General features: G+C 43.2%; 1 protein-coding gene across 2 annotated transcripts; it reads left to right on the forward strand.

Moving 5' to 3' along the window:
* The first annotated feature begins 5,100 nt into the window (after nt 1-5,100).
* Nucleotides 5,101-25,800, forward strand: LOC147640190 (RAD3-like DNA-binding helicase protein). Of its 2 annotated transcripts, none has more exons than XM_086778205.1 (11): nt 5,101-5,375; nt 5,534-6,121; nt 11,313-11,404; nt 21,615-21,965; nt 22,142-22,450; nt 22,526-22,739; nt 22,951-23,138; nt 23,341-23,881; nt 23,965-24,856; nt 24,944-25,105; nt 25,228-25,800. In XM_086778205.1, exons 1-9 carry the CDS (start codon nt 5,243-5,245, stop codon nt 24,156-24,158), a joined length of 2,610 nt encoding a protein of 869 aa, XP_086634331.1. In that variant the 5' UTR covers nt 5,101-5,242; the 3' UTR covers nt 24,159-24,856; nt 24,944-25,105; nt 25,228-25,800. The 2 variants fall into 2 exon arrangements, with proteins under 2 accessions (XP_086634331.1, XP_086634324.1); XM_086778198.1 differs by having other exon boundaries at nt 5,102-5,375; nt 22,526-22,792; nt 22,917-23,138.

The following is a 25,800-nucleotide window of genomic DNA, read 5'->3' on the forward strand; positions in this document are numbered from 1 at the left end:
TAAACTTAGTTTTATAGAAATTACTTCTAACTTGTACGATTCACTCAAGGGAAAATTTAATACACTTAGTTTTCTAGAAATTACTTCTAACTTGTACGATTCACTCAAAGGAAAATTTAATACAAATATTTTCTTCGAAAAGTATTAGAATTTGGCAGAATCATGGTTCAACTCTGAGGTAGATCAAAACCTGGTGAATCAAGGAAAAGCCAACCAATTTTTTATTCAAAATGGTCTCTTATTATTTTTTATTCAAAATAATAAGGTTTGTGTGCCATATGTGCTGGAAATTAGACCAAGGATCTTCTTTGAGTGCCATGATGCACCATCGGACAGGACATCTTGGCATACAACGAATCTTGGCTTTGGTTAGAAGGACATTTTACTGGCCAAAATTGAAAGATTTTATTCAGAGTTATGTGGTCTGATGTCCTCAATGTCAGATAAACAAAATTGAACGCCTGATGTCCTCAATGTCAAATAAACAAAATTGAACGCCTGATGTCCTCAATGTCAGATAAACAAGGTTGAACACCTTACTTCTGCTGGGTTATTGCATCCTTTGGATATTCCATCTCAAAAGTGGGAAAGTATTTCCATGGATTTCATTACGGGACTTCCTCATACCAGTAGGGGTCACGATGCCATTTGGGTAGTGGATAGATTGACAAATATGGCTAGGTTTTTATCCACAAAGACAACAGTCAAAGCATCGAAATTGGCTTATTAATTTGTCAAGCACAGCTGTTTAGATTGTATGGTCTACCTTCTGATATTGTGAGCGATCACGACTCTAAGTTCACGGCTCATTTTTGGCATAAAGTTTTCAAGAAATTGGAAACTACTTTGAGTATGAGTTCCTTTGATCACCCGCAGTAGTCTGATGGGAAAAAAGAGCGTGTGAATCAGATTTTAGAGGATATGATTCGTGTGTATATCTTTGAAAAACCATCGAGTTGGGAAAAGTATCTTCAAATGATGAAATTTGCCTATAATAGTTCTAAGCATACAGCTACTACTGGTTATAGTTCGTTCATGCTTATATATGGGTATCAACCCAGGGCACCTGTTGATGTTGGTCTTAAGGACATTGAGCTTGATGCATCGAGGGATTTATTGTGTGATATGCAGGAAACGTTGACCCAAGCTTAGGATTCTATCAGGATTGCTCAATATAGAGCACGGGAGCATGGGAACATGCTCTAGTGGGACAAGGGTTAGACCTAACTTTGGGTTGGGGTTAGGGTCAGGCAACCAAGGGTCACACATGGAAATGGAGAGTCAAGAGTCACTTGAGAGCTCTCCTATATACAATAGGAGCATGGCACAATCTCAAGGGATGTTCTCTTGTGTAGAACATAGTATCTACTCTCTTGCCATTTCATACTAGAGCTATGTGTTGCTGGATTGAAGACATACCTCTTGGTGGTATGGGAAATCGAGGTTAGGTATGTGGTTCTTCATTATTTTGATGTGTGGCTCGTCGGGGGGTGATCGGGTGGATGAGTATATGCCTGGATTATGTGTGTTTATGCATAGGGATTAGCTAGAGAGATCTATAGGGTTTTAACACCAATAGACTTAGATCTGTCAGCTTTTGATTAGACCAGCCCCTAATTTATCAGCTAATATCTTGACTCTTCTTCCTCTAGTCAGATCCGATTCAGACAGTACTGAGCCTGACTCTTTCTCCTTCTGTCAGCACTGTTACTGTCTGCACTGATTTTGATAGCTCTTGTACTTGACTCCTCCTCTTTCTATTAGCTGTGTATCTGTCAATACTATATTAGTCAACACTGGTTCTGATTGATAGCTCTTGATTTTGACACTTCCCTCTGGAGACAGCACTGCTATAGTCTAAACTAGTTCTGATAGCTCTTGATTTTGACTCTTCCCTTTGTAGTCAGCACTCGTTTAGTTAGCTCTGCACCAATGTTTTCCTCCTTCAGTGAGTTTTGATCTAATCAGCACTACACTTATCTCTTCCTTCTTTAGTCAGCATTGAACTTGTCACCATTGACTCGGGTGTTTCCCTTTTCGATCAACTTTGTATTTGTCAATTAGTACCGACTTAATTACGTACCTATTTTGACCAACCTAACTCTGACTAGTCTTATCTCTGTGACAACTCTTTGGGACTTGTTGCTATCAATTTTGACCCAAACAACTCATGATTCTCACACTTCTCATGATTCAGACCAATCGATTCAGTTAGCACTCCTCTTTACTCGTTCTATTTTAGTTAGCATTGATTCACCTTGACACTTTTTACTTCAAAAATAGCTCATTGCAAACAACTCCCTGATCTAGATACCCCTTTATTTAAATACTTTCCTGCTCTGACAATCTACAAGATTTCCTCTCTCTAGGCTCCCTTCTTTGACTGAATCTGATTTATCCTTCAACTGACACCTCTTATAAAGAAAAGAACCTCAAAATAAACACATGCGATTAGGACCGCCCTGACTGATCTAGATACTCCGTGATCTAAATACTTTCTTGCTATGACAAGCTACAAGATTTTCTCTCTATAAGCTCCCTTCTTATACTGAATTGCTTAGATTTATCCTTAAACTAGCACCTCTCATAAAGAAAAAAACTCAAAATAAACACAGGCTATTAGGTCCACCCTGACCTAAAAACTCCTGCCTTATAGAAACTCAATAATCGACACAACCTAACATTCTTGATAACCTAGAAACAATATTCAGTATGAATTAGAGACTTCTAGAGAAGGTAAATAAACATGAGGCATTCCACCCTCGTCGGGTAAGCAGACTCAAACTGAACGAGCCATTTCAAAAAGAAAATTCTTCTTATTATACTGATTACACAAATCTTGCATCTCAAACAAACCTACAGAGCGAAAACAAAGATACTTGCTCAATATACATACTCAAATGTCTTACAACAAAGCTTACAACTTCAGTCTCCTACTCTCTAACCTAACCCTGACTGTGTTTCTCCTACTAAACCCATATTCTCTCTTCTCCTCCTTCTCTCCTTGTTGTATCGTATTTTCTATGTCCATCCCAGTTGAATGATCTTTTTATAAGAAGAAGCAAGCTGCGCTTCTTACCTTCCTTTCCAAAAGAGTATGTCACATGACGCCTTCGCTTCCCATTCTCTTTCTTTCTTTGTCGCTTACATCCTTTTGGATCTTTCACGTATGTCTTCAGGAACAGCTTCCTTTTAAAGTAGGCGCATGGCCTTTATATGCTTACCCATTTGGTCATGCTCAATTCCTTTATATGCTTCCTTTTAAAGTAGGCGCATGGCCTTTATATGCTTACCCATTTGGTCATGCTCAATTCCTCGGTCGACACAAAGGTGTAAAGCTACACATTGGTACCAGCCCCTAGACACCATCTAAAAGAGAAAAAAGGTTTTTTTAAAAAAAAGCATGATGGACAGCCATCCCCTTGGAAGATGGTACATTCGTGTACCGTCACCACATGTAACTGCATCTGTTCTTTAACCATGGTACATTCATGTACCGTCACCACATGTAACTGCATCTTTTCTTTAACCATGGTAGCCATCCACCCTTGTAGCCAGTCCATGGACGATCTTTTGTTGGTGCCAACAATGAGAGGGCCAAGTCTACTTCAGGAATTAACAAAGGTTGAAAGTAACCCCATACACATTCCTTATTGACCTATAGGGGAGAGGTTGTTGGATGTACGAACAATCACCACTTGTCTGAAAGTAGCACAAGACCCCAAAAATGTAGCGTGTGAAGTGGCCACATGTGTGTGCATTTTGACTTGACACCATTGAGGTGCACATATGTAGCACCCACATGGTCCTTAGCAATTGCGTTTGCTTAGAGTTATGTGTGTCCAAACTTTACTTAGCAAGTAAACAAAATTTGGTATCCCCGAGGAGTGTGACTTGTAGTGCATTAAATAAACTAGGCCCTCTCTTGCTTAGAGTTATGTGTGTCCAAACTTTACTTAGCAAGTAAACAAAATTTGGTATCCCCCAGGAGTGTGACTTGTAGTGCATTAAATAAACTAGGCCCTCTCTTGCATGAAAAAACAAAACATAGGCAATTAAGAAAAGGTAAAGATGAATGCCACAAGCCTAAGTCTCAGAAGTTTCTCTCTTTTTAATGTGATTAGGAGATTTTTTGTTGACTCTTCAAGCATAATAATGACTTGCATCCGTGTGGACTTACTGGCTTTCCAATAAAATTTGATGCGAAGAGTCTGCGGGATGCTACTATTTGATGCTTACAAAGTGGCTTGTCTACCATAGGTATAAATGAGCATTTTTACTTGCAAAGTGGCTTGTCTACCATAGGTATAAATGAGCATTTTTGCTTTACGTAGGGTGTTGGTCTTACGTTGGCTTCACAAATATTTGTTCATGCTTGTTTTTTCTCTCCCCTTTTTTTTTGGCATGGCAAAAAACTATTGGTGGAGAGTAGGTGGCTTTTGCTTTCACAAACATCGCGGATGATCGCGAGAGGGTGGCCCACCATTTCAGCCTACTAGTCACGGCTAGCTTTGAGCAAAAACTTGTCCAACATGCTAAGGCCAACAATCGATAAGAACCCAAAGTAGGCCCCAACAAGATTCGAACTCAAGACCTTCTCATAATGAGCTAATGGGACACCACCATTTGTTGTGCTATGGAGAGACATAATTAAATTATAAATTTGTGTGTTAATGCTTGTGGAAGGGGATGTGGGCTTTGAAAAGTGGAGAGCTCTTTTGAGTCCAACACATGGGCTTGACGGTTTTCCACCCCTTAGACTTCTTTAAACGAGTTAGGTATAGATTAGCACTCTTGCTCTCGACTTTGAAGCAAATGAGCCACCCCTTAGACTTCTTTAAACTAGTAGGTCTACCCTAGGTATAGATTAGAGTCGTTTTCTTGACCATGCTCGTTTATAAAGCCACCCCTTAGACTTCTTTAAACTAGTAGATCTACCCCAGGTATAGTTTAGCACTTTTGCTATAGACTTTGAAGACAGGTCCACTTACCAACCTGCAGTGGAAAAGTTGGCAGTCAAGGGTCTCTCGGCACGCACGAGTGTGAAAAGGAGGAGGAGGAAGAAGATGACAGGTCCTTTCACGCGGCAGTCGCCCATTATGTAAGGTGTGAAATCCTCCCTCCTTACCGCCGCCAAAAATTCTCTCCCTCCTTACCGTATGCTTTCCTCCCTCCTTACCGTATTCTTTCCCGCCAAAAATTCTTTGCATCATGAACTTTCGGGCAAGAATCATCTTAGGCTATGGCTTCCTCTGGTCACAGGGTCGATTTTCCGGCTTTCCCCTTCGAACCCTATCCCATTCAGCTCCATCTCATGAAGGAACTCTATGGTGCTCTGCAGAAAGGCGGGGTTGCCTTAGCTGAAAGCCCCACAGGTGCTTTCCGACCTATTCCCCTAACCTCTTTGAAGTTGCCTAATCTCTGAGTTTTTCCCAATCTCGGTGCTTTTTGTATCCCAGTATCTTGGCCTAATTTCTAAGCTTAGACCTTGTCTTTCTGCCTTAATCCTAACTTTTCCCTATTTTTCATACAGGAACTGGTAAGACCCTCAGTTTGATCTGTAGCGTTCTGCAATGGCTGCAAGATCAGAGATCATCGCAGGCTTGTGAACAGAAACCAGAACCATCATCGCCTGGTGTTAGCAGTGACCTACAAGGTGAACCGGACTGGATGCGCGATTTCTCTAACACGAACGATAAACAGTCGAAGAAAGAGGCGAATCCGAACAAGAAGAAGAGCAGAAAAGTGCCCGTAAACAAGCAAACCCTAATCTTCTCCAAATCTGCACAGGATGCTGGCGACGGTGATAACGAAGGGCCTGTGCTGGCTCGGGTTTCTGATCAAGAGCCGGACGGTGTCGATGCTTTCCTTCTTGATGATTATGATAGTGGTGACGAGTCTGGCGAAAGAAAACGGAAGGTGTCCATGGATCTGCCTAGTAGTAGTGATGATGATGCGGCATCAGAGGAGGAAGATGAAGAACAGCTATTGAAGGTGTTTTTCTGCAGCAGAACACACTCTCAGTTGTCTCAATTTGTGAAGGAGTTGCAGCGTACCGTGTTTTCTACCTCATTGAAGACTGTTGCCTTGGGCTCGAGAAAATCTCTTTGCATTAATCCAGGTATCATCTCTTTCGTTCTTTACCTCTGTATAAGTACCTAGTTAATGCATAGTTTAGGATTTGCAATTAAGCAGCATCTGAGAAGATTTTACAGCGTTAGCACTCTATTATACCTGATTGATCTGAGCTAATGCAATGAGGATTCTCATGCTGAGTTATCCGAATTCAAGTGGAAAGTGAAGCTGTCATGTCGAAAATAACAGAAGAATTCACTGAAATATGCATCATCTTTGTTGCTGCTCTGGGCTGAATGTGGGTGGCTTCCCCCTTCCCTTCTTCCCCTCCCTACTTCTGTCCTCAGTGCTATGCACGCACTTTTTTTTAGTGAAACCACTACTTCATTAATAGAAGTAATGTACATTCATAGCTGTCCAAGAGTGGGACAGCTACGACTTAGATCAGAAACAGTCGGAAAACACCTTGAGCTGTAGAAAAGAGAGCTCTCTAAGATCAAAAGAATCTCTGAAAGACTTGTAAAGTGATCTACAGAAGAAGGAAAAAGGGTCGACATGAACAACAGAAAAAAGCAGTTGATTTTGGACATGGTGGATAGTCCAGAGTGCCCTGAATCTCGTCCAATCCAAAAAGACTGCATAAGCTGGCAATCCTGGCGAGAGTCGACCAAAAAGCCAAAATTGTGTCCCAAAAAATCCGCTTGGAAATCGTGCCCATAGGTGCCGTGACAATTTGTTGAGGAGGGCTCGAGAGTGGGAGTAGTACCACAAAAGATGGGGCACTGTCTCACATGGGTAAGCATCGTCTACACGAAGCTAAAGCAATGTGTACGTGCCAAAAGAATCGCCACTGGAAAAACGCCCATACTACGTGGGCACCCGGTTGGGGCTGCTCATGCTCATCCAAATACCCTCCAACCCTAACCCAACCTGCTCCATGCTGATTTTGCCCAAACGCAAGAGCCCAACTGTGTCCAAATTGGTTCCCTGTCTGCTTTTCATAGGCCTTTTGCCTCCGGGCACTGATTAGTCATTGTGTCACATTGCATGTAAACCATTGCAGAAGCCTTAGAACATTATTCAGCATTATTAGCATATTTTTACCATATTTATTAGCATTATTTTAGCATTTTTATCATATTATTTCAGCATTTATCTCATGAGCAAGTCGTGTAGCATTTAATGCTACAGTCGGCCATCTCTGTAGCCAGCCGACCAGCACCATAAGCTCATATAAATAGCATCGTTTGCATCTCATCATTCCATCTCAGCATTCAAGCATAAGCGATTCAGCATTCAGCCTCTTGGATCATCATCACTTGGAGCATAGAAGCATGCATCAGCCTATAACACATCATCAACAATCAGCCCAAGGAAGAGGCGCTTCAGCCTTCAGCCCTTAGAAGTACGAAAAATTTCAAGATAATGCAAGAGCAAGAGTCAAAGCTACTTGAGTGGTTTGCTCAAAGAGTAAAATGGCTGGGTGCACAGTGGACTTGTGCACGGAGATCAAGTGTTTTGTAGAAGGATTGGAGTTAGCTATGTGGCAGAGGCATATTAGCCAATGGTATACATTTTGTTCCATATTATTGTCACGTGCATCCTGCACTTGGATGCCACGTTGCCATATCTTTACTGTAGGTGCAAGACCTAGAGTGGTAACTAGCCTCTTGTGAGCCCTAGTCCGGGATGAGTCAGCGAGGGATACACTTTAGAGTCATGATAGAGAGCTTTTGGGTGTGATCGTAGCACTCAAACATTGGAAACCTTTTCTTTATGGATAGGTTTTCCCTGTCAAAATAGACCACCAAGCACTTAAGTGGTTTCTAACCATGCCAAGTGCCCAGTGGAGTGATCGGCAAGCTAGATGGAGTCAGTGTTGCATGCATGGAAGCCTTGCTATATTGATCCACAGTCCTAAGCATGATTAAGAACATTGATGCTAATTACATATGATTAAGACACAGAGGAGAGAGAAGAAGAGAGAGATTAGGTGTTAGGTTTTCTTTATTCATATGGTACAAAAGATGGATTACTGAATGTACATGGTTGAGGCTTATGGTCAGCCCTTAAGGGTTGACCCTTAGCCCTTCTACATGAATTCTACTTAATAATTGAATGAATGAATCATGAGCTAATGAACTGCCTTATGCTGAAAATGATGTGGTACTTATATATGTGTGGGAGGATGCCAGTTGGCTAGTTGATCCTCTGTCGGCCTGTTGGTGTGAACAAAGACCACCTTTAATGTCTGAAAATGCTGCGCTTTTCTCCCCTTTGTTGTCAGCCAATGACTGAACAACCAACCGCGTGCTGAAGGTACGTTGTTGGCTGTCGACTGCATGTCTACAGCCATCCGATAGAGACTCTTCTCCACCATGGCTGATGATGATGATTATGATAATGATGATGAGGATAATGTTGATGGTGAAGATGGTACTTCTGATGTTGATGTTGATGTTGATGTTGATGGTAGTGCTGATGAAGATGATGCTACCTATGTTGTTGACCTTGATGATGTGCTTAACTGATACTTTAATCTGGGATTACTGATGTTTATGCCAAGGTTTATGCCATGGCATGGGCATGCACGTGACAGTCAAATCTTTCAAGAGTTTGTAGGAATGATCGAGTACATCCTTGGTAAGCATAACCTAATAGCAGATGCTCTTAGTCGAAAGAGTAGCATCCAGACCCTGCAAGAGTCTACCATTCTCGAAATCATTGGAAAAGACTTGGATGGCATGAAAGATGAGTATGTCAATTCCCTTGAGTTTGGTACTCAATGCAGTTTGGTCCTCAATTCAGAGCTTGGCGATTATTCAATGCAGAACGGTTGGATGTTCTACAAGAACCATCTTTGTGTCATTTGGGAAAAGCGAGGAGCTCTTCTTCATGATGTCCATGACTCCTTAGTTAGAGGCCATAGAGGTATCAATAGTACTCTCGAGAAATTGGAACGGTCCTTTTATTGGGACTTTGTAGGGTCTCTACCAGCATCCATCGGATCTCGCAACACTCAGTGTTTTACCATTGTGGATCGCTTTAGTAAATTCTGCATGCTCATCCCATGCAAGCATATGGCCACAGTTGAGGACGTAGCCTGTCTTTTTCTCAAACATTGGTACTCCATTTGTGGTTTGCCTAGAACCATTACATCAGACAAGGATTCCAAGTTTACCTCGCATTTTTAGAGGGCATTATTCGAGAACTTTGGGACCAAGTTATAGTTGTCTAGTGCATTCCATCCACAGACAAAAATCTATAACCAGTTGGCCTTTGATATTCTCAAGTCATATTGTCATGACGAGCACTCCAAATGGGAACATTTTCTTTCATTGGTCCAAGCCATCTTAAACGATACTCATTCATCCAATGTTGGACGTACTTCATATGAGGCAGCCTTTGACTTGAGGCTAGCAAAACAACGGAAGCATTCTTTGAAATCATTCAGTCAGTTAAAGACCGCTTGACCAAAGTCTAGGAAGCTTATAGCAGATAAGCAAATAAGTCTAGACGAGATGTCCACTTCAAGGAAGGGGATTGAGTCAGTTAAGGACCGCTTGACCAAAGCCTAGGAAGCTTATAGTAGACATGCAAGTAAGTCTAGACGAGATGTACACTTCAAGGAAGGGGATTGAGTCTATTTGCGCATAATGAAACAGAGATTGAAACAAGTGGTCAAACATTATTCCAAGCTTTCTTTTTGTAGTTTTGGACCTTTTCGTATAGTTAAAATCTAAGTGATGTCTCCATGAAGTTGAAGTTGCCTAACAATTGAACGATGCATGATGTTTTCCACGATTCTTGGCTAAAACCATATGAAGGCATCTAGGCAAAGTGGCAGCCCTATGGGCCACCTTGTAAGGCTTCAAGGCCTTGCCTACAAGTTGGGCAGCCCTTAGGGGCTACCCTAGGGGCCATGGAGGCCCCATGCCCAAGCAACCAGCCCATAGGAGGGCTGGGCAGCAAGTCGGCAGCCTGTAGGGACACACAAACACCCAGTCGGCCGGCAGGGCCTGTTGGCCAGCCCATGAGGCACATGTGTGAAAAGACGCCTGTTTTATTGGTGTTTATTCAAGTCGTGGAGCAGCAAATACAGGCTGACAGCCTCTTCTACAAACCGACCAGCAGTTGGATGTCCTATATAAGCAATAGGTAGCCTAAAGCATTGTTATCTTATTCTTTTGCGAGTGCTAGAGTCTCCAAGCCAGGACAACCAAAGGATTGCTCTTTGCAAGGTGGTTGAAGCAGGTCTAGGGCAGAGGTAACACTCAGCCAAGATATCTCAGTATTCAGTCCGGGTATTTCCAGCCCAAGTCAGTCCTTTTCTATAAAGCAAATACAGCATACGTGGTAGGGTCCCTTCAGAGACCCAATTCTGTGTATTTGTCTTCTCTCTCTCTCTCTCTCTCTCTCTCTCTCTCTCTCTCTCTTTGCACCTTCATTATCATTACATTGTGCTATCGTCAAGAACCAAGGGCTGAAAGGTGTTTATGAAAGTATAATCCTCGTTTGTAAGCTTCCGCATGTTACAATTACAGGGCACATTTTGTGCCATGTAAACCCCGGCAATAGGATACAAACAATAGCATATGGGGTGCTCTATTGTGGGAGGTGGATGATGCACGTGGCAAGGTTGCTCTTGTTCTAGCCTAGAACACAAGACTTGGCTTTTGGCACATTTTGTGTTGCCTTTTGTTTGAAGCTGTGCTGCCTACCCTTCTCTCCACTAACTTTGTGAGATCTACTGGAGATATTCTTCTAGCTTTTGCCCTTCACCTATATCTATCTTTAGAAATATATCATAATTGTATTGAAAGAAGAAAATTTGGATGCACATAATTTTTGCCTGTGCAAAGGGGCAGGGCCAATGGGCAAGATTGCAGTTACTAGGCTTGCAAGTGGTCATAATGCCCCGGCCCCGGCCCCGGCCCCTCCCCCTTCTCCCCGCCCAAATGGGCCTTTATATATAACCAGACTAAGCAATAGCCTGCTGTCTCAGTTATGACTAGGCTGCTTGGCCTGTAAAGGAAATGATGGGAAACTATTTTGTAGAGTTGACATTTGGACTCAAACATAACTAGTTGGACTTATCCATGACCTACAACTTTTTTTGAGTACTTGAATGCATGGCATTGGTGTTCTGATTTTTATCAAAAAATGATGCATCTGGAGTAATGAAGTTTGTCAGTAGAACTGATAAACATAGTCTCTTCTTATCACAAAAAGTGCAGATGTGCAAAAGCTAGGGCATCCATCTCGAATAAATGAGCGATGCTTAGAGCTACAAAGGAACAAGAGTAATCGAACCGCAGGAAACAACAAGGTATGTCATGATTTCCCCCCCCCCCCAATAAGAGTCATACAATGATTAATTTGTGCTTGGGTGTTTGGATGGGCTTCAGATGGGTAAGAGTGATCCTTATTGGTTGCTGTTTTCTTTTTATTTCACCTGGAAGGAAGCATTGAAAAATTGACTTATATTGTATTAATTGACAAGCTACATGAACATTGTCTTCCAGTGTACATCTATGTACTAGGCTTTTGCTCACTCCACGCTGTGAAGAAAAACTTGGAAAACCTGCCTTCAAAGAAGAATGGAAACACTTTCTGTTGTCAACGTTGAAATGTGGGCATACAGTCTATCATCTCGATGCAACAAGTGTAGTAACCAGATAAAAGTACATCAGTTAATAATGTTTGTGAAATTTGAATGAATTAGTTTTAGTTTTAACTTATACTCAAGGAGTGCACAATGTGATATCCTTGCCATGGGGGTATGGATAATACCCTATGGATCATGCAAGGTGTAGCATGGGTTAGCTGCTGGCTATATGGGGAATTAATTATCCAATAAAAGCATATGAGCTGGGATAATAATCGCATGTGGTATGCACACAACCAACACTGTGATCTAGACTAGCCCTACAGGCAGGTAATTGGCTGCCAAACCCCCTTACCGGTGCTGGGTGTGGTATGGGGCGCATTTGGTAGTCACACAGGTGTTGCATTCATCTAAACTCTCCCATGCTCGAGGGTGGCCCATGTTGAAAAGCAAGCTTAAGGAAAAGCAAGCTTTTGCTTTTCTCCGTTGTTTTGTTTTGTTTGCTTTTGTAGAACTAGTATACAAGCACCTTTTTGGGCAGCAGATAAGCAATTAATAAAGAAGAGCCTTGCCTTCAGGAATTCTGAATCGCCATCTTCATATCTGTTTTCTTGTCTGTTGTGTTTACTGCCGCTCTCTCTCTAGTTTACATAACAGTGGTGTCAGAGCCTGGCGTAAGTAGTAGCATACTTTGTGCGCAAAGAACAAGGCAACCAGAATCTGTAGCGTTCTTTTATTCAAAGCGCTTTTTTCCTTTTAAAACTTGAGATCTCAGTTATAAGGTTTTCAAGGCGTCACGAATAGTAGAGTAACCAGACATCTGTAGCAGTTTCCCAGCTGTCTGGCTAAAGCAAAACACAAGAAAGAAGGTCTTAAGATGCACCATTTTCTAATAAGCAAAGGGGTTTGGGAGATTGTGCCAGGCCGCCGTCTTATCATAGAAGATGAAAAAAAACATCGAGATTATTGGGTAGCCAAATTTTGGGTTGGTTTGCCCATGCCGTCAACAAATCCATGCTTGGCTATATTCATCCCAAATATAAGCCCTCCAATAATCTATTCTGTTCGCAAAATGACTTTACTGAACTTATAGCATTGCTTGCAACTGAAAAGTAAAACTAAGTGGCAACAACTATCTTCAAAGCATCAAGAGCAAGCCTTTTATACAAATCGTGGTAGAGGTCACGGAAGAAATACAAGAGGCAGAGGCGCTAGAAGGTTCAACTCACAACAACAACAATACCAACATGGAGGTAATATCAAGGTCAGCCTCAATCACTCTTTAGAGGCAGGGAGAGTTATAGAGAAAGAGGCACATATGCAAATGAAGGTAATAGGTTAGGTATGTCTTGTCATTATTGTGGAAAATTTTAACATGTTCTTAAAGATTGTTATAAGACGCAAGCAGACGTTAAAGTGTGAAGATTGCCATAAAATAACTATGCTGCACAACCACAACAACAATATAATCAAAATGAGTAGCTATTCACTATGTCACCTTGGAATACAAACAGTAGCAACATAGATAAGTGATTTATTGATAGTGGTGCTTATAACCATATGACACTGCACAACCACAACAACAATATAATCAAAATGAGTAGCTATTCACTATGTCACCTTGGAATACAAACAGTAGCAACATAGATAAGTGATTTATTGATAGTGGTGCTTATAACCATATGACGCTTCATGGTCATTGTTTTCTAATCTTGAGTCCATGGAAACACCCTCTTTTGTCTCGGCAAGAGATGATAGTGCTTATGAAATTTCACACAAAGATATGATTCCTATCAAGATGCCCTCTAGATGATAGTGCTCATGAAATCTCACACAAAGGTAAGATTCCTATCAAGATGTCCTCTGGAGATAAAAGTGTTTTGGTGATGTTTATGTGCCCTTTATTACAGAGAATTTGGTCTCGGTTGGTCAAATGATTAATCAAAATTTGCAGTCAGATTTTATCCACTTGGTTGTCTCATGTGGGATTTTGGAGACAATTGTGAAGTATTTGCTGAAGGAAGGATAGAAGGGCGACTCTTCAGATTGGATGCAACAATTCTAGAGCTAAATGCAGTTATGTTTGCTTAAGGAGATGGTAGAATTTCAGGTTTGAAAATTTGGTGGGCATATATATGTGGCAAGGTTAAAGGAAGGAAAGAAGGGCGACTCGTCAAATTGGATGCAACAATTCTAGAGGTATGTTTGCTTCAGGAGATGGTAGAATTTCAGATTTGAAAATTTGGCATAAGCGGGTTGATGTGGCAAGGCTTAAAGAGATGCATAAGAAGAATGTGGTTACAAGTTTATCGTCTCACTGCAAAGTTTCTATACTTTCTCATGTATGTGAAACATGTCAAATTGGTAAGCACTTGAGGCTTCCATTCTCTAAGCAAGGGAGAATAAAGCCTAGGATTCTTGATTTGGTGCATTCAGATGCCCTATTAAAACTTCTATAAATGGTTGTCATTATTACATCACCTTTGTTGATGATCACTCAAGAAAAACTTGGATTTATTTTATGAAGCAAAATTCTCAAGCTTTGGAAATCTTCGAAGTGTTAAAAACTTGGTAGAAAAACAAAGAGGTTTGTTTATCAAATGCCTTCATGCAGATGATGGAAGTGAATATTTGATAATTTCTTAAGGCAAAATGGGATTGCTATTCTCCACAACAAAATAGTGTTGTAGAAAGGAAGAATTGTACTATTGTATAAATGTCTTGTGCTATGGTAAATGAAAGGAAAATACCTTGTTACTATTAGGTTGATGCACAATATTCTCACAAAAGATCCCTGAGCTGTCCGCGCGCCAAGCGACTACCAACAATCTTGTACACCAGAGTGGAGGCCTCTAGGGATGCGACTATTGAAGTGAGGAGCTGGAGGTCCCGCTTCTCAAAAGGATAGGCAAGGGACGGTGGCCTCGGTCGAGGATGACAGAGCGGCTGCTATGGAGTCCTTTTGAGGGATAAGACTAGAAGAGGCTGAAGCTTGCGGAAAGATAAAATGCCCAAGAATTGAAAAAAAAACCGCCTGTTGAATATGGAGGGGAAGAGGCGAGAATGGAAGAGGAAAAGCTGAAAGGGGGACAGGGGAGGGGGACGAAAGAGGCCGTGGGGGAGATGAGGGAGGCGAGGGAAAGGGGGGGGGCAGTGCTCTGGAGAGGGAGAAGGCGAGAGAAAAAAGGGGGCAGCGGGGAGGAATTTGGGGGGGAGGGAGGGGGGGTGGGGAGCTAAGGCGACAGCACGCAAGGGAGGGGGCAGCAATGGCAGAAGCTCGAAGGGGAGGGAGCAGATGCAGATCGAGAGGGGATGCCCACAGCTCAAGTTCGTGTTTTTGGAGGAGTCCTTGTCTTGAGTACCCTATTGTGAAGGTTGTTTTAAGGCATTATGAGTTCGCCTTATCCTCGGGTTTGAGTGATCTAAACCACTATTTGGCTTTTCCTTCCATGGTGAGGCCAAAGGGACTCACCTTAACATGGTCATTTGGCGACCGCAAGTTTCACACATTTGGTCACATATCTTTAGGTGACGGAAGTCATCTTAGTCCCGTTGAATCTTGGCATTAGCTTCACGATTTTGATTGCCTTGATTTTATCGAGTTGTAATGAAATCCCTGAGCCTAGTGACGAGACTTCTTTGAGAATGTGTTAAGGTATTTGGTGCTTGCATTGCACGAGTCTCGGAGCTCGTCTTTCATGGCTAGACCTTGGCTTCCAATCATAAGCCTCCTTCGATGTCACATGCACCTTGCACTGGTTTGCTATGTGATACATTGGCTCTACATCAATGCAACATTTATACAGTAGGATTACCTTTTTAGGAATATTTTGTGGTATGCCAAAGACCCATTGTGAGCCCCAGTCCGGGACATGTCAGGCACGAGCTACATAGGTCAGTCTCCAAAGCCATAGAAAGTTTGCATGTGTCAGTCCTCTTACCCACTTGGAGAATTCATCACATAGGTTCATGTAGAGGTCAACCTTTGCATTAGACGTTGCATTAGCAGGCATTTTAGGGCATATGCACATGGGCCAGCCCATAAAGCACCCCATCATGGGGGTTACTTTGCATATGGGTCTTTACACCCTATGCTACATCACATCATCAAGTCGGCCAGTAGAAAAGCACCGTGGAAAGCTTTGACATCTTGCTGGCAGCCACATGGGCATTCCAGACGTCCGGTCGAGCAACCTCAGCCACTCGACAATGATATGCGCCAAGAGCCTCCGGCCTTGTGCATACATTCAGCAAAGCAGCACTCTATTGTGCTACAGTCCCAAGGCCTCCGCGAAGAGCTTCTTCAGCATTCAGCCAGCATACGTGCATCTCTCAGTTTTGGGTTTGCATAGTAGTCATTGAGGAGCTTGGACAACATATGGTTCAGCTTGCATTCAGTCCACTTCGTCCTTGCGCTGGGTAGTCTTCAATCATCTTTCATACTCATTATACAAAGTTCTCCAAAGAAATATAAGCAAATATTCTTGCTTGTAGGGGGGACCATTTCGTGGGTAATTGGGACCCAATATTGTGTTGAATCTATCTTCTCTCTCTCTCTCTCTCTCTCTCTCTCTCTCTCTCTCTCTCTTCTCTTCTCTCTCAAGTAACGTGGAATCGCATAAACTCATGGGTATAAAGAAGGCTTTGTTACACGTTACGAGCGACGATCAACCTATTGCATGTATTAGACCTGTAGGTTGTGACCCAACTTGGCTACCCAAAAGTGAGCGTTTCGTGGGTGGTAAAACTACGGTCAAGGAGAGACTGTCAGAATACGCAGCGGAGATGACAAAATCTGGAAACACAAGAGCAAGTGCAGAATATAGATAGCAATGGAGAGAGAGACGTATAACTCTACTATATATACACAAGATCTCGGAATAATGATACAAGAATGGCAAGGGCTGTGGGGCCATTTTATATGGCCCCCAAACAGCAGTCGGCCTGTTGTAGGGCAGCCGACAGGACCTACATCTCCACGACCCCAACATAAAGACACCCAGTCGGCCAGAAATGAACAGTTGGCTAGCATCATCAGGGTGTCCACGACCTGTACCACAGTCGGCCAGCACCAGAACTAAAGTCGGGTATTGCAGGTATAGTTGGCCAAGATCAAGGTCCTCCTGCCACCATAGGACTGCCACCCAAGTCACAGAAAAAATAGGAAAAATGGGGGAAAAATACGAGGAGTGAGGAAAAATAAGAACAACACCTAGAAGGGCGGGCACACCTACAACAAAGGCCTTGGTGTCTACATAAAGATAGGAGATGACTTCTAACACCCCCTCTCAGCTCTTGGCTGTGAAACCAACCACAGGGAGCTGGGGTGCTGCCTGAGCAAATCCTGAGATAGCGACTTTGTGAAGAGGTCCACCGTACTATCCTCCGTCGAACAGAACTCTAGCAAGATGTCATTAGCAACGATCTATTCACGAACAAAGTGCCTCTGGATGACCGTGGGTTCCTCTAGTGGAAGCCCAATCCTGCCATGCAACCTTTGTAACCTCACCAACTCACAAGCAGCATCACAAGCAACCTGGTACTCTGTCTCTGTCGACGACAAGGCAAAAGATGACTGCCTCTTATTGCTCCATAAAACTGCTCTTGGGCTTGAAGTAGATCTCCTCGTGTCTGGATCCTCTCCAATCTGAGTCACTCCAACCGTGGAGTCGGACTCCATCCATCAATCCCCCTCCTGTGTAAAAGAGTCCATGATCCTTCGCATGCTGCAGAAACCACAAGATACACAATCCCGCCTCCCAAAGAGTCATCTGCAAACACGAGCTCAACAGTCTCATTAGGAAGCTCTTGTCTAATCTTTTTGCTTCCAAGTCAAAGAGGCATCACACTGCTCACAAGGATCAACACCTGTTATAGTGGAAAGCCAAGTCCTGGAAACCCGCAAGGCCTTCTGAAACCTGTCAATCACCCCCTCTGAATCCGGAACCAAAAAGCCTGAAGAATGTGCCACAACCACCTCCTTTTGCAAGTAATCAACTGCCACCTGCCTGGCTTTCCAAGATCCCCGTGGAAAGAACATCCTCATCTACAGGAGTTTCTTTGTCCGGAATGCTACGAGACATCAGAGCATAGGTCACTTGTAAAGTTTTCTTTGACTGATGAACACAAGAACCACCAACATCAGTATTGGAAAGTTCCTGCCAACTGCTGCCTTCAACTGTCAAGCTATCCACCATCTGGTCCAGGAAAGCATGCACCTGCAACGTATCCACACTTAAGTGGCCACTACCAGACTGTCACTCATCACTAAACTGAGGACCTGGGAGAGAGAGTGCTGAAAGCTTGTAAATTCCATTCTCCACTCCGCCTTCCCAGACTACCTGGCCTGTTGCTTTGTCCCGAAGAGCAACAAAATGCTCATCAAACTCCACCCGTATGCCAGTCTTGCAAACCTGATGCACTGACAACAGATGAAAACCAAGTGTGGGAACATATAACACTTGGGAGGAATGCTTCCCTCCTCTGCCATCGGGAACTATCTCCAACTTGCACTCACTGTGAACTGGGATAGTGGATGTATCCCCAGTAAGAGTGTGACCAGAATACCTGCAGAGATCCTGTAAATTTGAACGGGAAGGAGTCATGTGCCTGGAAGCACCACTGTCTAGAATCCACTCCCGAGTATCCGTTGTTGCGGAGAGTCTTCCAACCTCCTCCTTGCCTGAAGAAAATTAAACATCTGTGTCCATCACCTCCAAGTGTACAAAAGCCGGAGTCTTCATGATTGCTGCAGAGGAATCTTCACCCTTCTCGATCTTCCACTTGGGACACTGCCTCCAATAGTGGCCTTTCTCGCCACAATCATTACAGGTCCTCTCTGTCTTTAGTTTCTCGCGGTCAACGTCGGACTTCTTCTCCGAAGACTTCTCTGATGAAGCCTTCCATTTGCCCGTGTTACGGCCTTTCGACCGTTGGCCAGTTAAGGCCTCCGAACCTACACCTTGAGGAGGGTTCGTGAATCGTTTCTCCTGGTCCAAGACCATGGGCACAAGCTCCTCCCACATGATAGTGCTGAGCCTGCCACCACTGGTAATCAAAGACGAGTAAAATGCTGAGTACTGAGAGGGCAAATGTGACAGCAATGTTATGTCCATGGCCTCTGCCAATATCTCCTTCCCAGCCTGGAGAACTTTCTGCTGAAGAGCCTACAGCTTGTTAATATGCTTCCGCATCGTCGACGACGATGCAGGGCTCATAACCTGCATCTATACTTCCAAGGAAATCCTCTTCATGGGCGATACCCTGTTGTAAAGAGAAGCCAAATGTTGCCATATACGTCTGGCCAGCGTCATATGATTTACATGATTGATTACTTGCGGTGTGCAGTTGAGGAAGATAAATGATCGGACCCTGGCGTTGACATGATCCCACAACTGTGCCTGTGCCTCCCGGTCCTTACGAATCGACGATAACTTCCCTTCCTCTACTTCCGGTTGTGGAACCCCAACAACGATGAAATCAGCAAGGTCGTAAGACTCCAGAGTAGATTGGAGAGAGAGAGAGAGAGAGAGAGAGAGAGAGAGAGATAGGGGTAGCAGATAGTCGCCATCAGCAGGCAGTCGTCACCCCCAGCAGATAGTCGCCATCAACAGGCCGCTCAGCAGAGATACGCAGGTACAGTAAGGTTTTCAGCAAGACAGTAAGCTGTACAGCAGGTACAGTAGGGTTTCCAGCAATTACAGCAGGTACAGAAGGCTGTACAGTAGAGTTTCCAGCAAGTAAAGTAGGTACATAAGGGTTTCTAACAAATACTGCAGGTACAGTAGGGTTACCAGCACATACTGCAGGTACAGTGCTGGCACTTGTACGGTAGCAGCAATATCTTTGGAATGATAGTCGAGTTGCAGATGGGGAGAGAGAGAGAGAAGGGATGTGCCGATTTAGGGTTTGCAGCTACTGATTTAGGGTTTTCAGGTGCTGAACTAGGGTTTTCAGGTGCTGAATTAGGGTTTGAGAGAACGGGTTTTCTTTGCTTTTGTACATGGATTTGGATGACCTGGTTGCTGCTATTGGTGGCATGGCTGCCAATAGCCTTAACATGGATCTTATTGAGGAGATGATCGAGAAGGATGTGGGTTATGCTTCAGATGCCTCGGAGCAACAAAAACGTCAAAGGCTTGATGTTGATGCAAGCTACACTCCGGTGAATGTTGGAGAGAATGTAGAGGAAAGTTCTCAGGTACCTTCTCCGGAGTTTGCACGTTTGCGGTGAGCTTCTGCAAGAATATGTGAAGGCAAATAGCGTGCAAATGGCTGCAGTAGATAATGGTGGTGTGGCTGATGTATGCATGGAGACTCCTTTGTTGCTACAACAGCTAGCAGATTTTCATGATCATGCTGCTATCTTCTTCTTTACTGGGCGTATTCCGTTGTTGCCTCGTCTTAGAGCATGGTTGGGCCGCTTGGTGTCGCTTGAGGCACTTGAGGAGATTTATGATGGTCCGAGAGGCTTTTATGAAATACTTTTTCACACTTCGGAAGCCCGTAGGGTAGTCTTGGAGCAGGTTCCACTCTTTTTGGATGGGCAGTTGGTTCAATTCTCTTAACTTGGAGGTTAATCAACAATCAAATCATTGATCTAGTTGCTCTCTTGGACTACAAATCAGCTTTCTACCATCATCTTGGGTATTATAGTTGATGTTATCTTTGTTGTGCATCTTCTACTAGCTGCTTGTTGACCTGCATTTCGCCCAAAGCAAAAGAATGCTCTCCCGCAGCATCGTGACCAAAGGCATAACCATTCTACGCAACCTTCTATATCTAAATATGCATAGTAAACAACTTTATTAAGCTATGCTAACTACCTGCACTTAATGTCTAGAATAACATGCATTGTATGAAAACAGCTAAGGCATGAACATATCTTTCTGATACTTCCCTTGCTTAATTTATCTAAAAGTCAGCATTTTCTTCCTCTATCATCATACATTTTACAATAATCACTTAATACATTATAAGAGCTTGCTGCGAAGATAATTACCATGGGTTAGCTTTTATCTCCTTTATTGCATGCATTATTGTCTAGAGGTTGCCCTGCCCCGCTTTGCCCCGCCCCGCCCCGCCCCGCCCCGCCCCGGGGGCTTTTAGACAGAATGAAGACCTTTTCCCCCTAAATTTGCATCATTCTAAGTGTCTCTGGAGTATAAGCTACAAAGTGAGGATAGTGTTATCTGTACACACATCGATTTGATCCATATGAAGGCAATATGTAGAGCTGATTAGTATCATAATCACTAAATAAGTTACGAGAACAACCAACAAAAGCTGTGTTGCTTTTTTATTCGTTCTTTAAAAGGAAAGACCAGATCCAGCAGTGATAAAGATTTAAGGTAGCTTACATGGGTTAAAAATTCCGAGTAGAGGAAGTTGAGTCTACTTAGTTATGTAGACATGCCGCCATAGATATCATGGTAGGAGACATAAGGATTCCATTTAGGCATACACCTGATTCAAGGAGATCAAGCATGTTGTCCCAATGAGCTCACAGACCATAGTTACCACGGAACGGGAACGTTCCGGGAACGTCGGATGCTAGAACAGGAGCGGGAACGGGAACGGGAGCGGATCGGGAACGTCGCGGAACGCCACGTCATATGACATGTCAACATATGACACAAAAAAATGTAACTTTTTGTATACGGATAGCCAAATATGCTTCCTAATATTTGCTCCCCCAAGACATGAACATACAATTCTGCAAGCAAAACAAACGTTCGGCCAATTTTTATTTATTTATTTATTATTTTTTTTTTTTTGCGGAACGTTCCGGCGTTCCGGGAACGTGCCTTCGCCCGGAACGGCGTTCCGGCATTCCAGGAAGGCGGAACGACGTTCCGTGGTAACTATGTCACAGACCCCTTCTGGGATTACTAATAAGCTGCTTACTGCCATCTTTTTTATTATGTTGCAGGTGCTAGTAGATGAACATCGTAAAGGCAAAAAGAAGTCTGCAGGGTGCCCTTTCATGAAAAAGCAGGCACTTCAGAGGAAGTTTAAAGAGAAGGCTTGGGAATCGGAAGTTCTAGATATTGAAGATATGGTGCAGCTAGGGCAAAAGTTAGGTACATGTCCTTACTATGGCTCACGGCGCATGGTACCATCAGCAGACCTTGTAGTGCTGCCCTATCAGTCCCTTTTACACGGGCTTACTCGAGAGTCTCTCGGGGTCAAATTGAATGGTTGTGTTGTGGTCATTGATGAGGCACATAATCTAGTGGACTCAATCACTAGCATGCATAGCTGCCGGATTTCGGAGTCGCAGGCAAGATCTCATTTTAAATGTGATGCTTTTGAGGTTTCACATGTCATGAAAGCTAGTATTGAATCATATGGGCTCATATGAGCTCTCCTAGGATATGAACCCTTCTTTTGTACAAGCACTGAAGCATGGAAAGAGAGTTGCCACTCAAAACTTAGAATTTCTGTTTTGGATGACAGCTTAGACAAGTGCAGTCGCTACTTTCTGTGTATCTAAACAAGTTCCGAGAGATGCTTGGTGCTGGAAATAGGCGCTATATACAGACGCTATTGCTTCTTATCCAAGCCTTTCTGAATCGTCTTGCTGCTGCTGGAGCTTGTAAAGACAAAAGTGTGGAACCTGGCTGCAAGAAGGCAGGAAATGGGATGAATCGGAATGAGAGGGTAGAGATGTTGACAATCAACGACTTCCTCTTTTCATTGGATATTGACAATATCAATATGTTCAAGCTATGGCAATACATGAGGGATAGCAAGATTGTGCACAAGGTAAGAGAGTAACTTACATCTTTTTATCTCGTTCCTTGATTGATACATGAACTAGCTTTATATCAATCCTTACAGGTAAGCAGTTATGGTGAGAGGGCATCTTTTCCAGAAGCAAGCTCATCTTGTGGTGTGGACAAGGATGTAGTTAAGAGTTCTCATGAACGGGCTGGAACGGTGACAAGTTTCCATGCCCTAGCTGAATTGGTTCTTGCGTTAATGAATGAAGACTGTGATGGCCGAATTCTTGTTATTCCTAAGTCTGCTCCTTGCGATGATCTTGGAGGACAATGTGAGGCTCATTTGAAGTTTGTCATGCTGAATGCTGCACAAGCCTTTGTGGAGGTGAAGTTGGCATATGAAAATACATGATAATCTTTTACTGTAGTGGTAACTGAACTTTCTAATCGAGGACTGCTCGAGTGATTGCAAAGCAAATTGAAACTAAGCAGGGCAGTATATGAAGCAGGTGACAAACCAGGCACATGCTGTTGTCCTGGCAGGTGGCACGCTTCAGCCCATGGAGGAGCTTCGATACCGCTTGTACCCTCACCTCAAGGAGAGCCAGATACATGCTTTCTCATGTGGACATATTGTTCCTCCAGAAAATGTTTTGGCTATTGCTGTTGCACGTGGACCGACAGGGAGAACTTTTGATTTTACTTACCAGTCTCGGAGCCTGCCTGAGATGGTATGCATGTTCTGTTCAGGCTTTGCAATATAGCACGGTTTGATATGTATGTACACAGATTCCATAATGCTACAGGTTGACTTCATGGCTAAAGCTGTATCTTAAGCTAGGGTGTTTAGTGGATAGTTAAGAACCAATAAAACCTTCTCTAATGATAGGACATTTCACATCACTTGCATGTCTTTATACCTCTGTTTTGCAGATGGAAGAGTTGGGGCGATTGCTTTTCAATCTGTCTCTGGTTGTTCCTGAAGGGATGGTGGTGTTTCTGCCATCATTTGAATATGAACAGCAGCTACACTCAGCCTGGAAAAGCTTAGGCATCCTTGATAAAATCCAGAGGAAGAAGTTTCTATTCAGAGAACCCAGAGACTCAGCTTCTGTTGAGATCACTTTACACAAGTACAAGGAAGCAATCTTGGGTGCTGAGAGTCTGGGCTCAGGAAAGACAGGAGCTGTGATTCTCTGTATTGTAGGAGGAAAGATGTCTGAGGGGATCAATTTTAGTGACGGGATGGGCAGATGTGTGGTGATGGTTGGTTTGCCATACCCAAGCCCTTTGGATCCAGAACTCGTAGAGCGCATGAAGTACATTGATAAGATGTCTACAATAACTTCTTCTGTAGATGTAATACCAATGGGCTCTGATCAAGAGAATAGGTTGAAACTCTTGCATTGTCGGGGATACTCTGGCCGAGATTACTACGAAAACTTGTGCATGAAGGCTGTTAACCAGTCAATAGGTATTCTAACAGCAGTTCTGGGCAGCTTTTTTCTTTGTAAGTTTGCATGGTTTTTCATTACTGAGCTCTAGTGTGCTTCTCAGGTAGAGCAATCAGGCATATTGATGATTATGCCTCTATCCTGCTAATAGATGCTCGATATGCTTTGGCATCTTCGGCAACTTCAGGGCCAGCATCGAAACTGCCTACCTGGATTAAAGAGCAGTTGATCACAGTGACAGGAAGCTTTGGAGAGGTGCACAAGAAACTGCACCAGTTTTTCAAGCATAAAAAATAGGAGCACTGATGTGTCTGGGCTCTCTCTAGAGTTTATCTTGCCAAACCTGATTGGATAAAAGCATCCTTGCTCTGGTGCCAACTTATTGCTTGTATGGTAATAGCCTTTCAATATTAGCCCTCATATTAAACAGGAATAACTTACGCGTTTCAGACCCTTATACAGATATGCTGGTCCATTGAGGTCTTCAATATGGTGAAACCGAGTCAATACTAGCCAGTGCAGCCAAGTGGAAGGCTGGTTGTACTGTCACTGTTTGGTGTATTGCCACCCTTCTAAAATCATCAAAATTAGAATTGCAATCAAGCTACTGGTCAGCACACCGTGAATCTCTATCCAAAGAAGTTGACACCTGCAGATTCTGGTCTTAGGATGTGTTTATGAATTCAAAATGTCTAATTGAGATGAACAATCTTAAAAAACCCTGCTTTCATTGTCTATCTTTGAGTTAGTCTGCGTGTTGGTTGAAGTGTGAAGATACACCATTAAGAGCTGATTTTTTGGAATGCACCATTAAGATGGAACAAGAGAGCTATAAAGTCACTGCTAGTTGAGCATCCCCCCTCCTTCCTATTGCTTGGTTTCATCATCTCTGCAATTTCTAGGTGGTGAAGCCACTCTAGCCACTCTCATGGTGGGAGACGTATGGCTATTCCACTCTATCTCTACAAGCTTTTGCCATGAGAATCTTTGCCCAGGTGATGGTCATTTGCCATTGCCTTCTCTAATTTTTTATTCTATTTAGTCATGTTATTAAAATTTAAAATTTGATTTTGTACTCTTAGGATTGCTCTTCGGGTGCATAAGAGAGGAATTGGAGTGCATACTTTCTCGTGCACACGCAGATTAGGAACAAGCTTAGCTCATCCTAGTTAGAGCGGCTCGTATATTGCCGCGTTAACTTGCGGATGATGCGAAATCTTCAAGAGCTTCACATCTCCAAGCAAGTAGGCATCTCGATTCTCTAATAATCTAAATTTTTAATTTTAATGCTTTCTATTTAGTCTCTTGTAACCTAAAAGTTACAACTTACAACTTACAAGTTATTATTCTATCAACTTGAATGTAGGTAACATCAAACTCATTGCAGAGAACCTTATGAGTATTCAACCGAGGCAAGAGACACCGGAAGATGCCATCTATGCTGAGCTCCATAGGAGATAGATATGCGCATCACCTGTACTTGAGGTCGTGAGTGCCTTGTTGCTAGTGGTTCTCACCACGAGCAGAGGAGGCATTAGTGTGGCAAGTCGAGGCTACTAGATTAGACAGGGAGGAGCTCGACCACCATTCAAACATATTGTCGACGACGAGACTCTGCTAGCTCTTCTACTTATGGTGCAGATGAGGATGCATCATCTTGTCACAGGATGGAGCCCTTGAGGATGTAGATGCTCGGAGCTCTAAGTATGATGATGATGGTAATCTTATCTTAGATGAGGATTTTCATTTAGCATCTAGTGAGGAGCCTTCTCCTCCTAGTAGTGATGAGAGTGAGGCTGCTAGTGGTAGATCCGATAGTTCGGACTCTGGAGTCTGAGTGATGTATGGAGCCCGGTCCTTGGGCCGTGAATCTTTTTGACCCCATGGCATTTTGATGTATGAATCATGAATCTATTATCTATTCGTTGTTTTGAGTGGT

This window comes from Cibotium barometz, chromosome 3 (assembly GCF_041138505.1).
Source record: "Cibotium barometz isolate CiBa-2024 chromosome 3, ASM4113850v1, whole genome shotgun sequence".
Classification (NCBI taxonomy): Eukaryota; Viridiplantae; Streptophyta; class Polypodiopsida; order Cyatheales; family Cibotiaceae; genus Cibotium; species Cibotium barometz.

What these genes read in the sequence shown, in the direction of transcription:
- LOC147640190 (XM_086778198.1), top strand. Translation starts at nt 5,243, where the DNA reads ATGGCTTCCTCTGGTCACAGGGTCGATTTTCCGGCTTTCCCCTTCGAA. An exon ending in ATCTCTTTGCATTAATCCAG is followed by an intron (nt 6,122 to 11,312) that starts GTATCATCTCTT and finishes CAAAAAGTGCAG; the next exon opens with ATGTGCAAAAGCTAGGGCAT. An exon ending in CTGCACAAGCCTTTGTGGAG is followed by an intron (nt 22,793 to 22,916) that starts GTGAAGTTGGCA and finishes TATATGAAGCAG; the next exon opens with GTGACAAACCAGGCACATGC.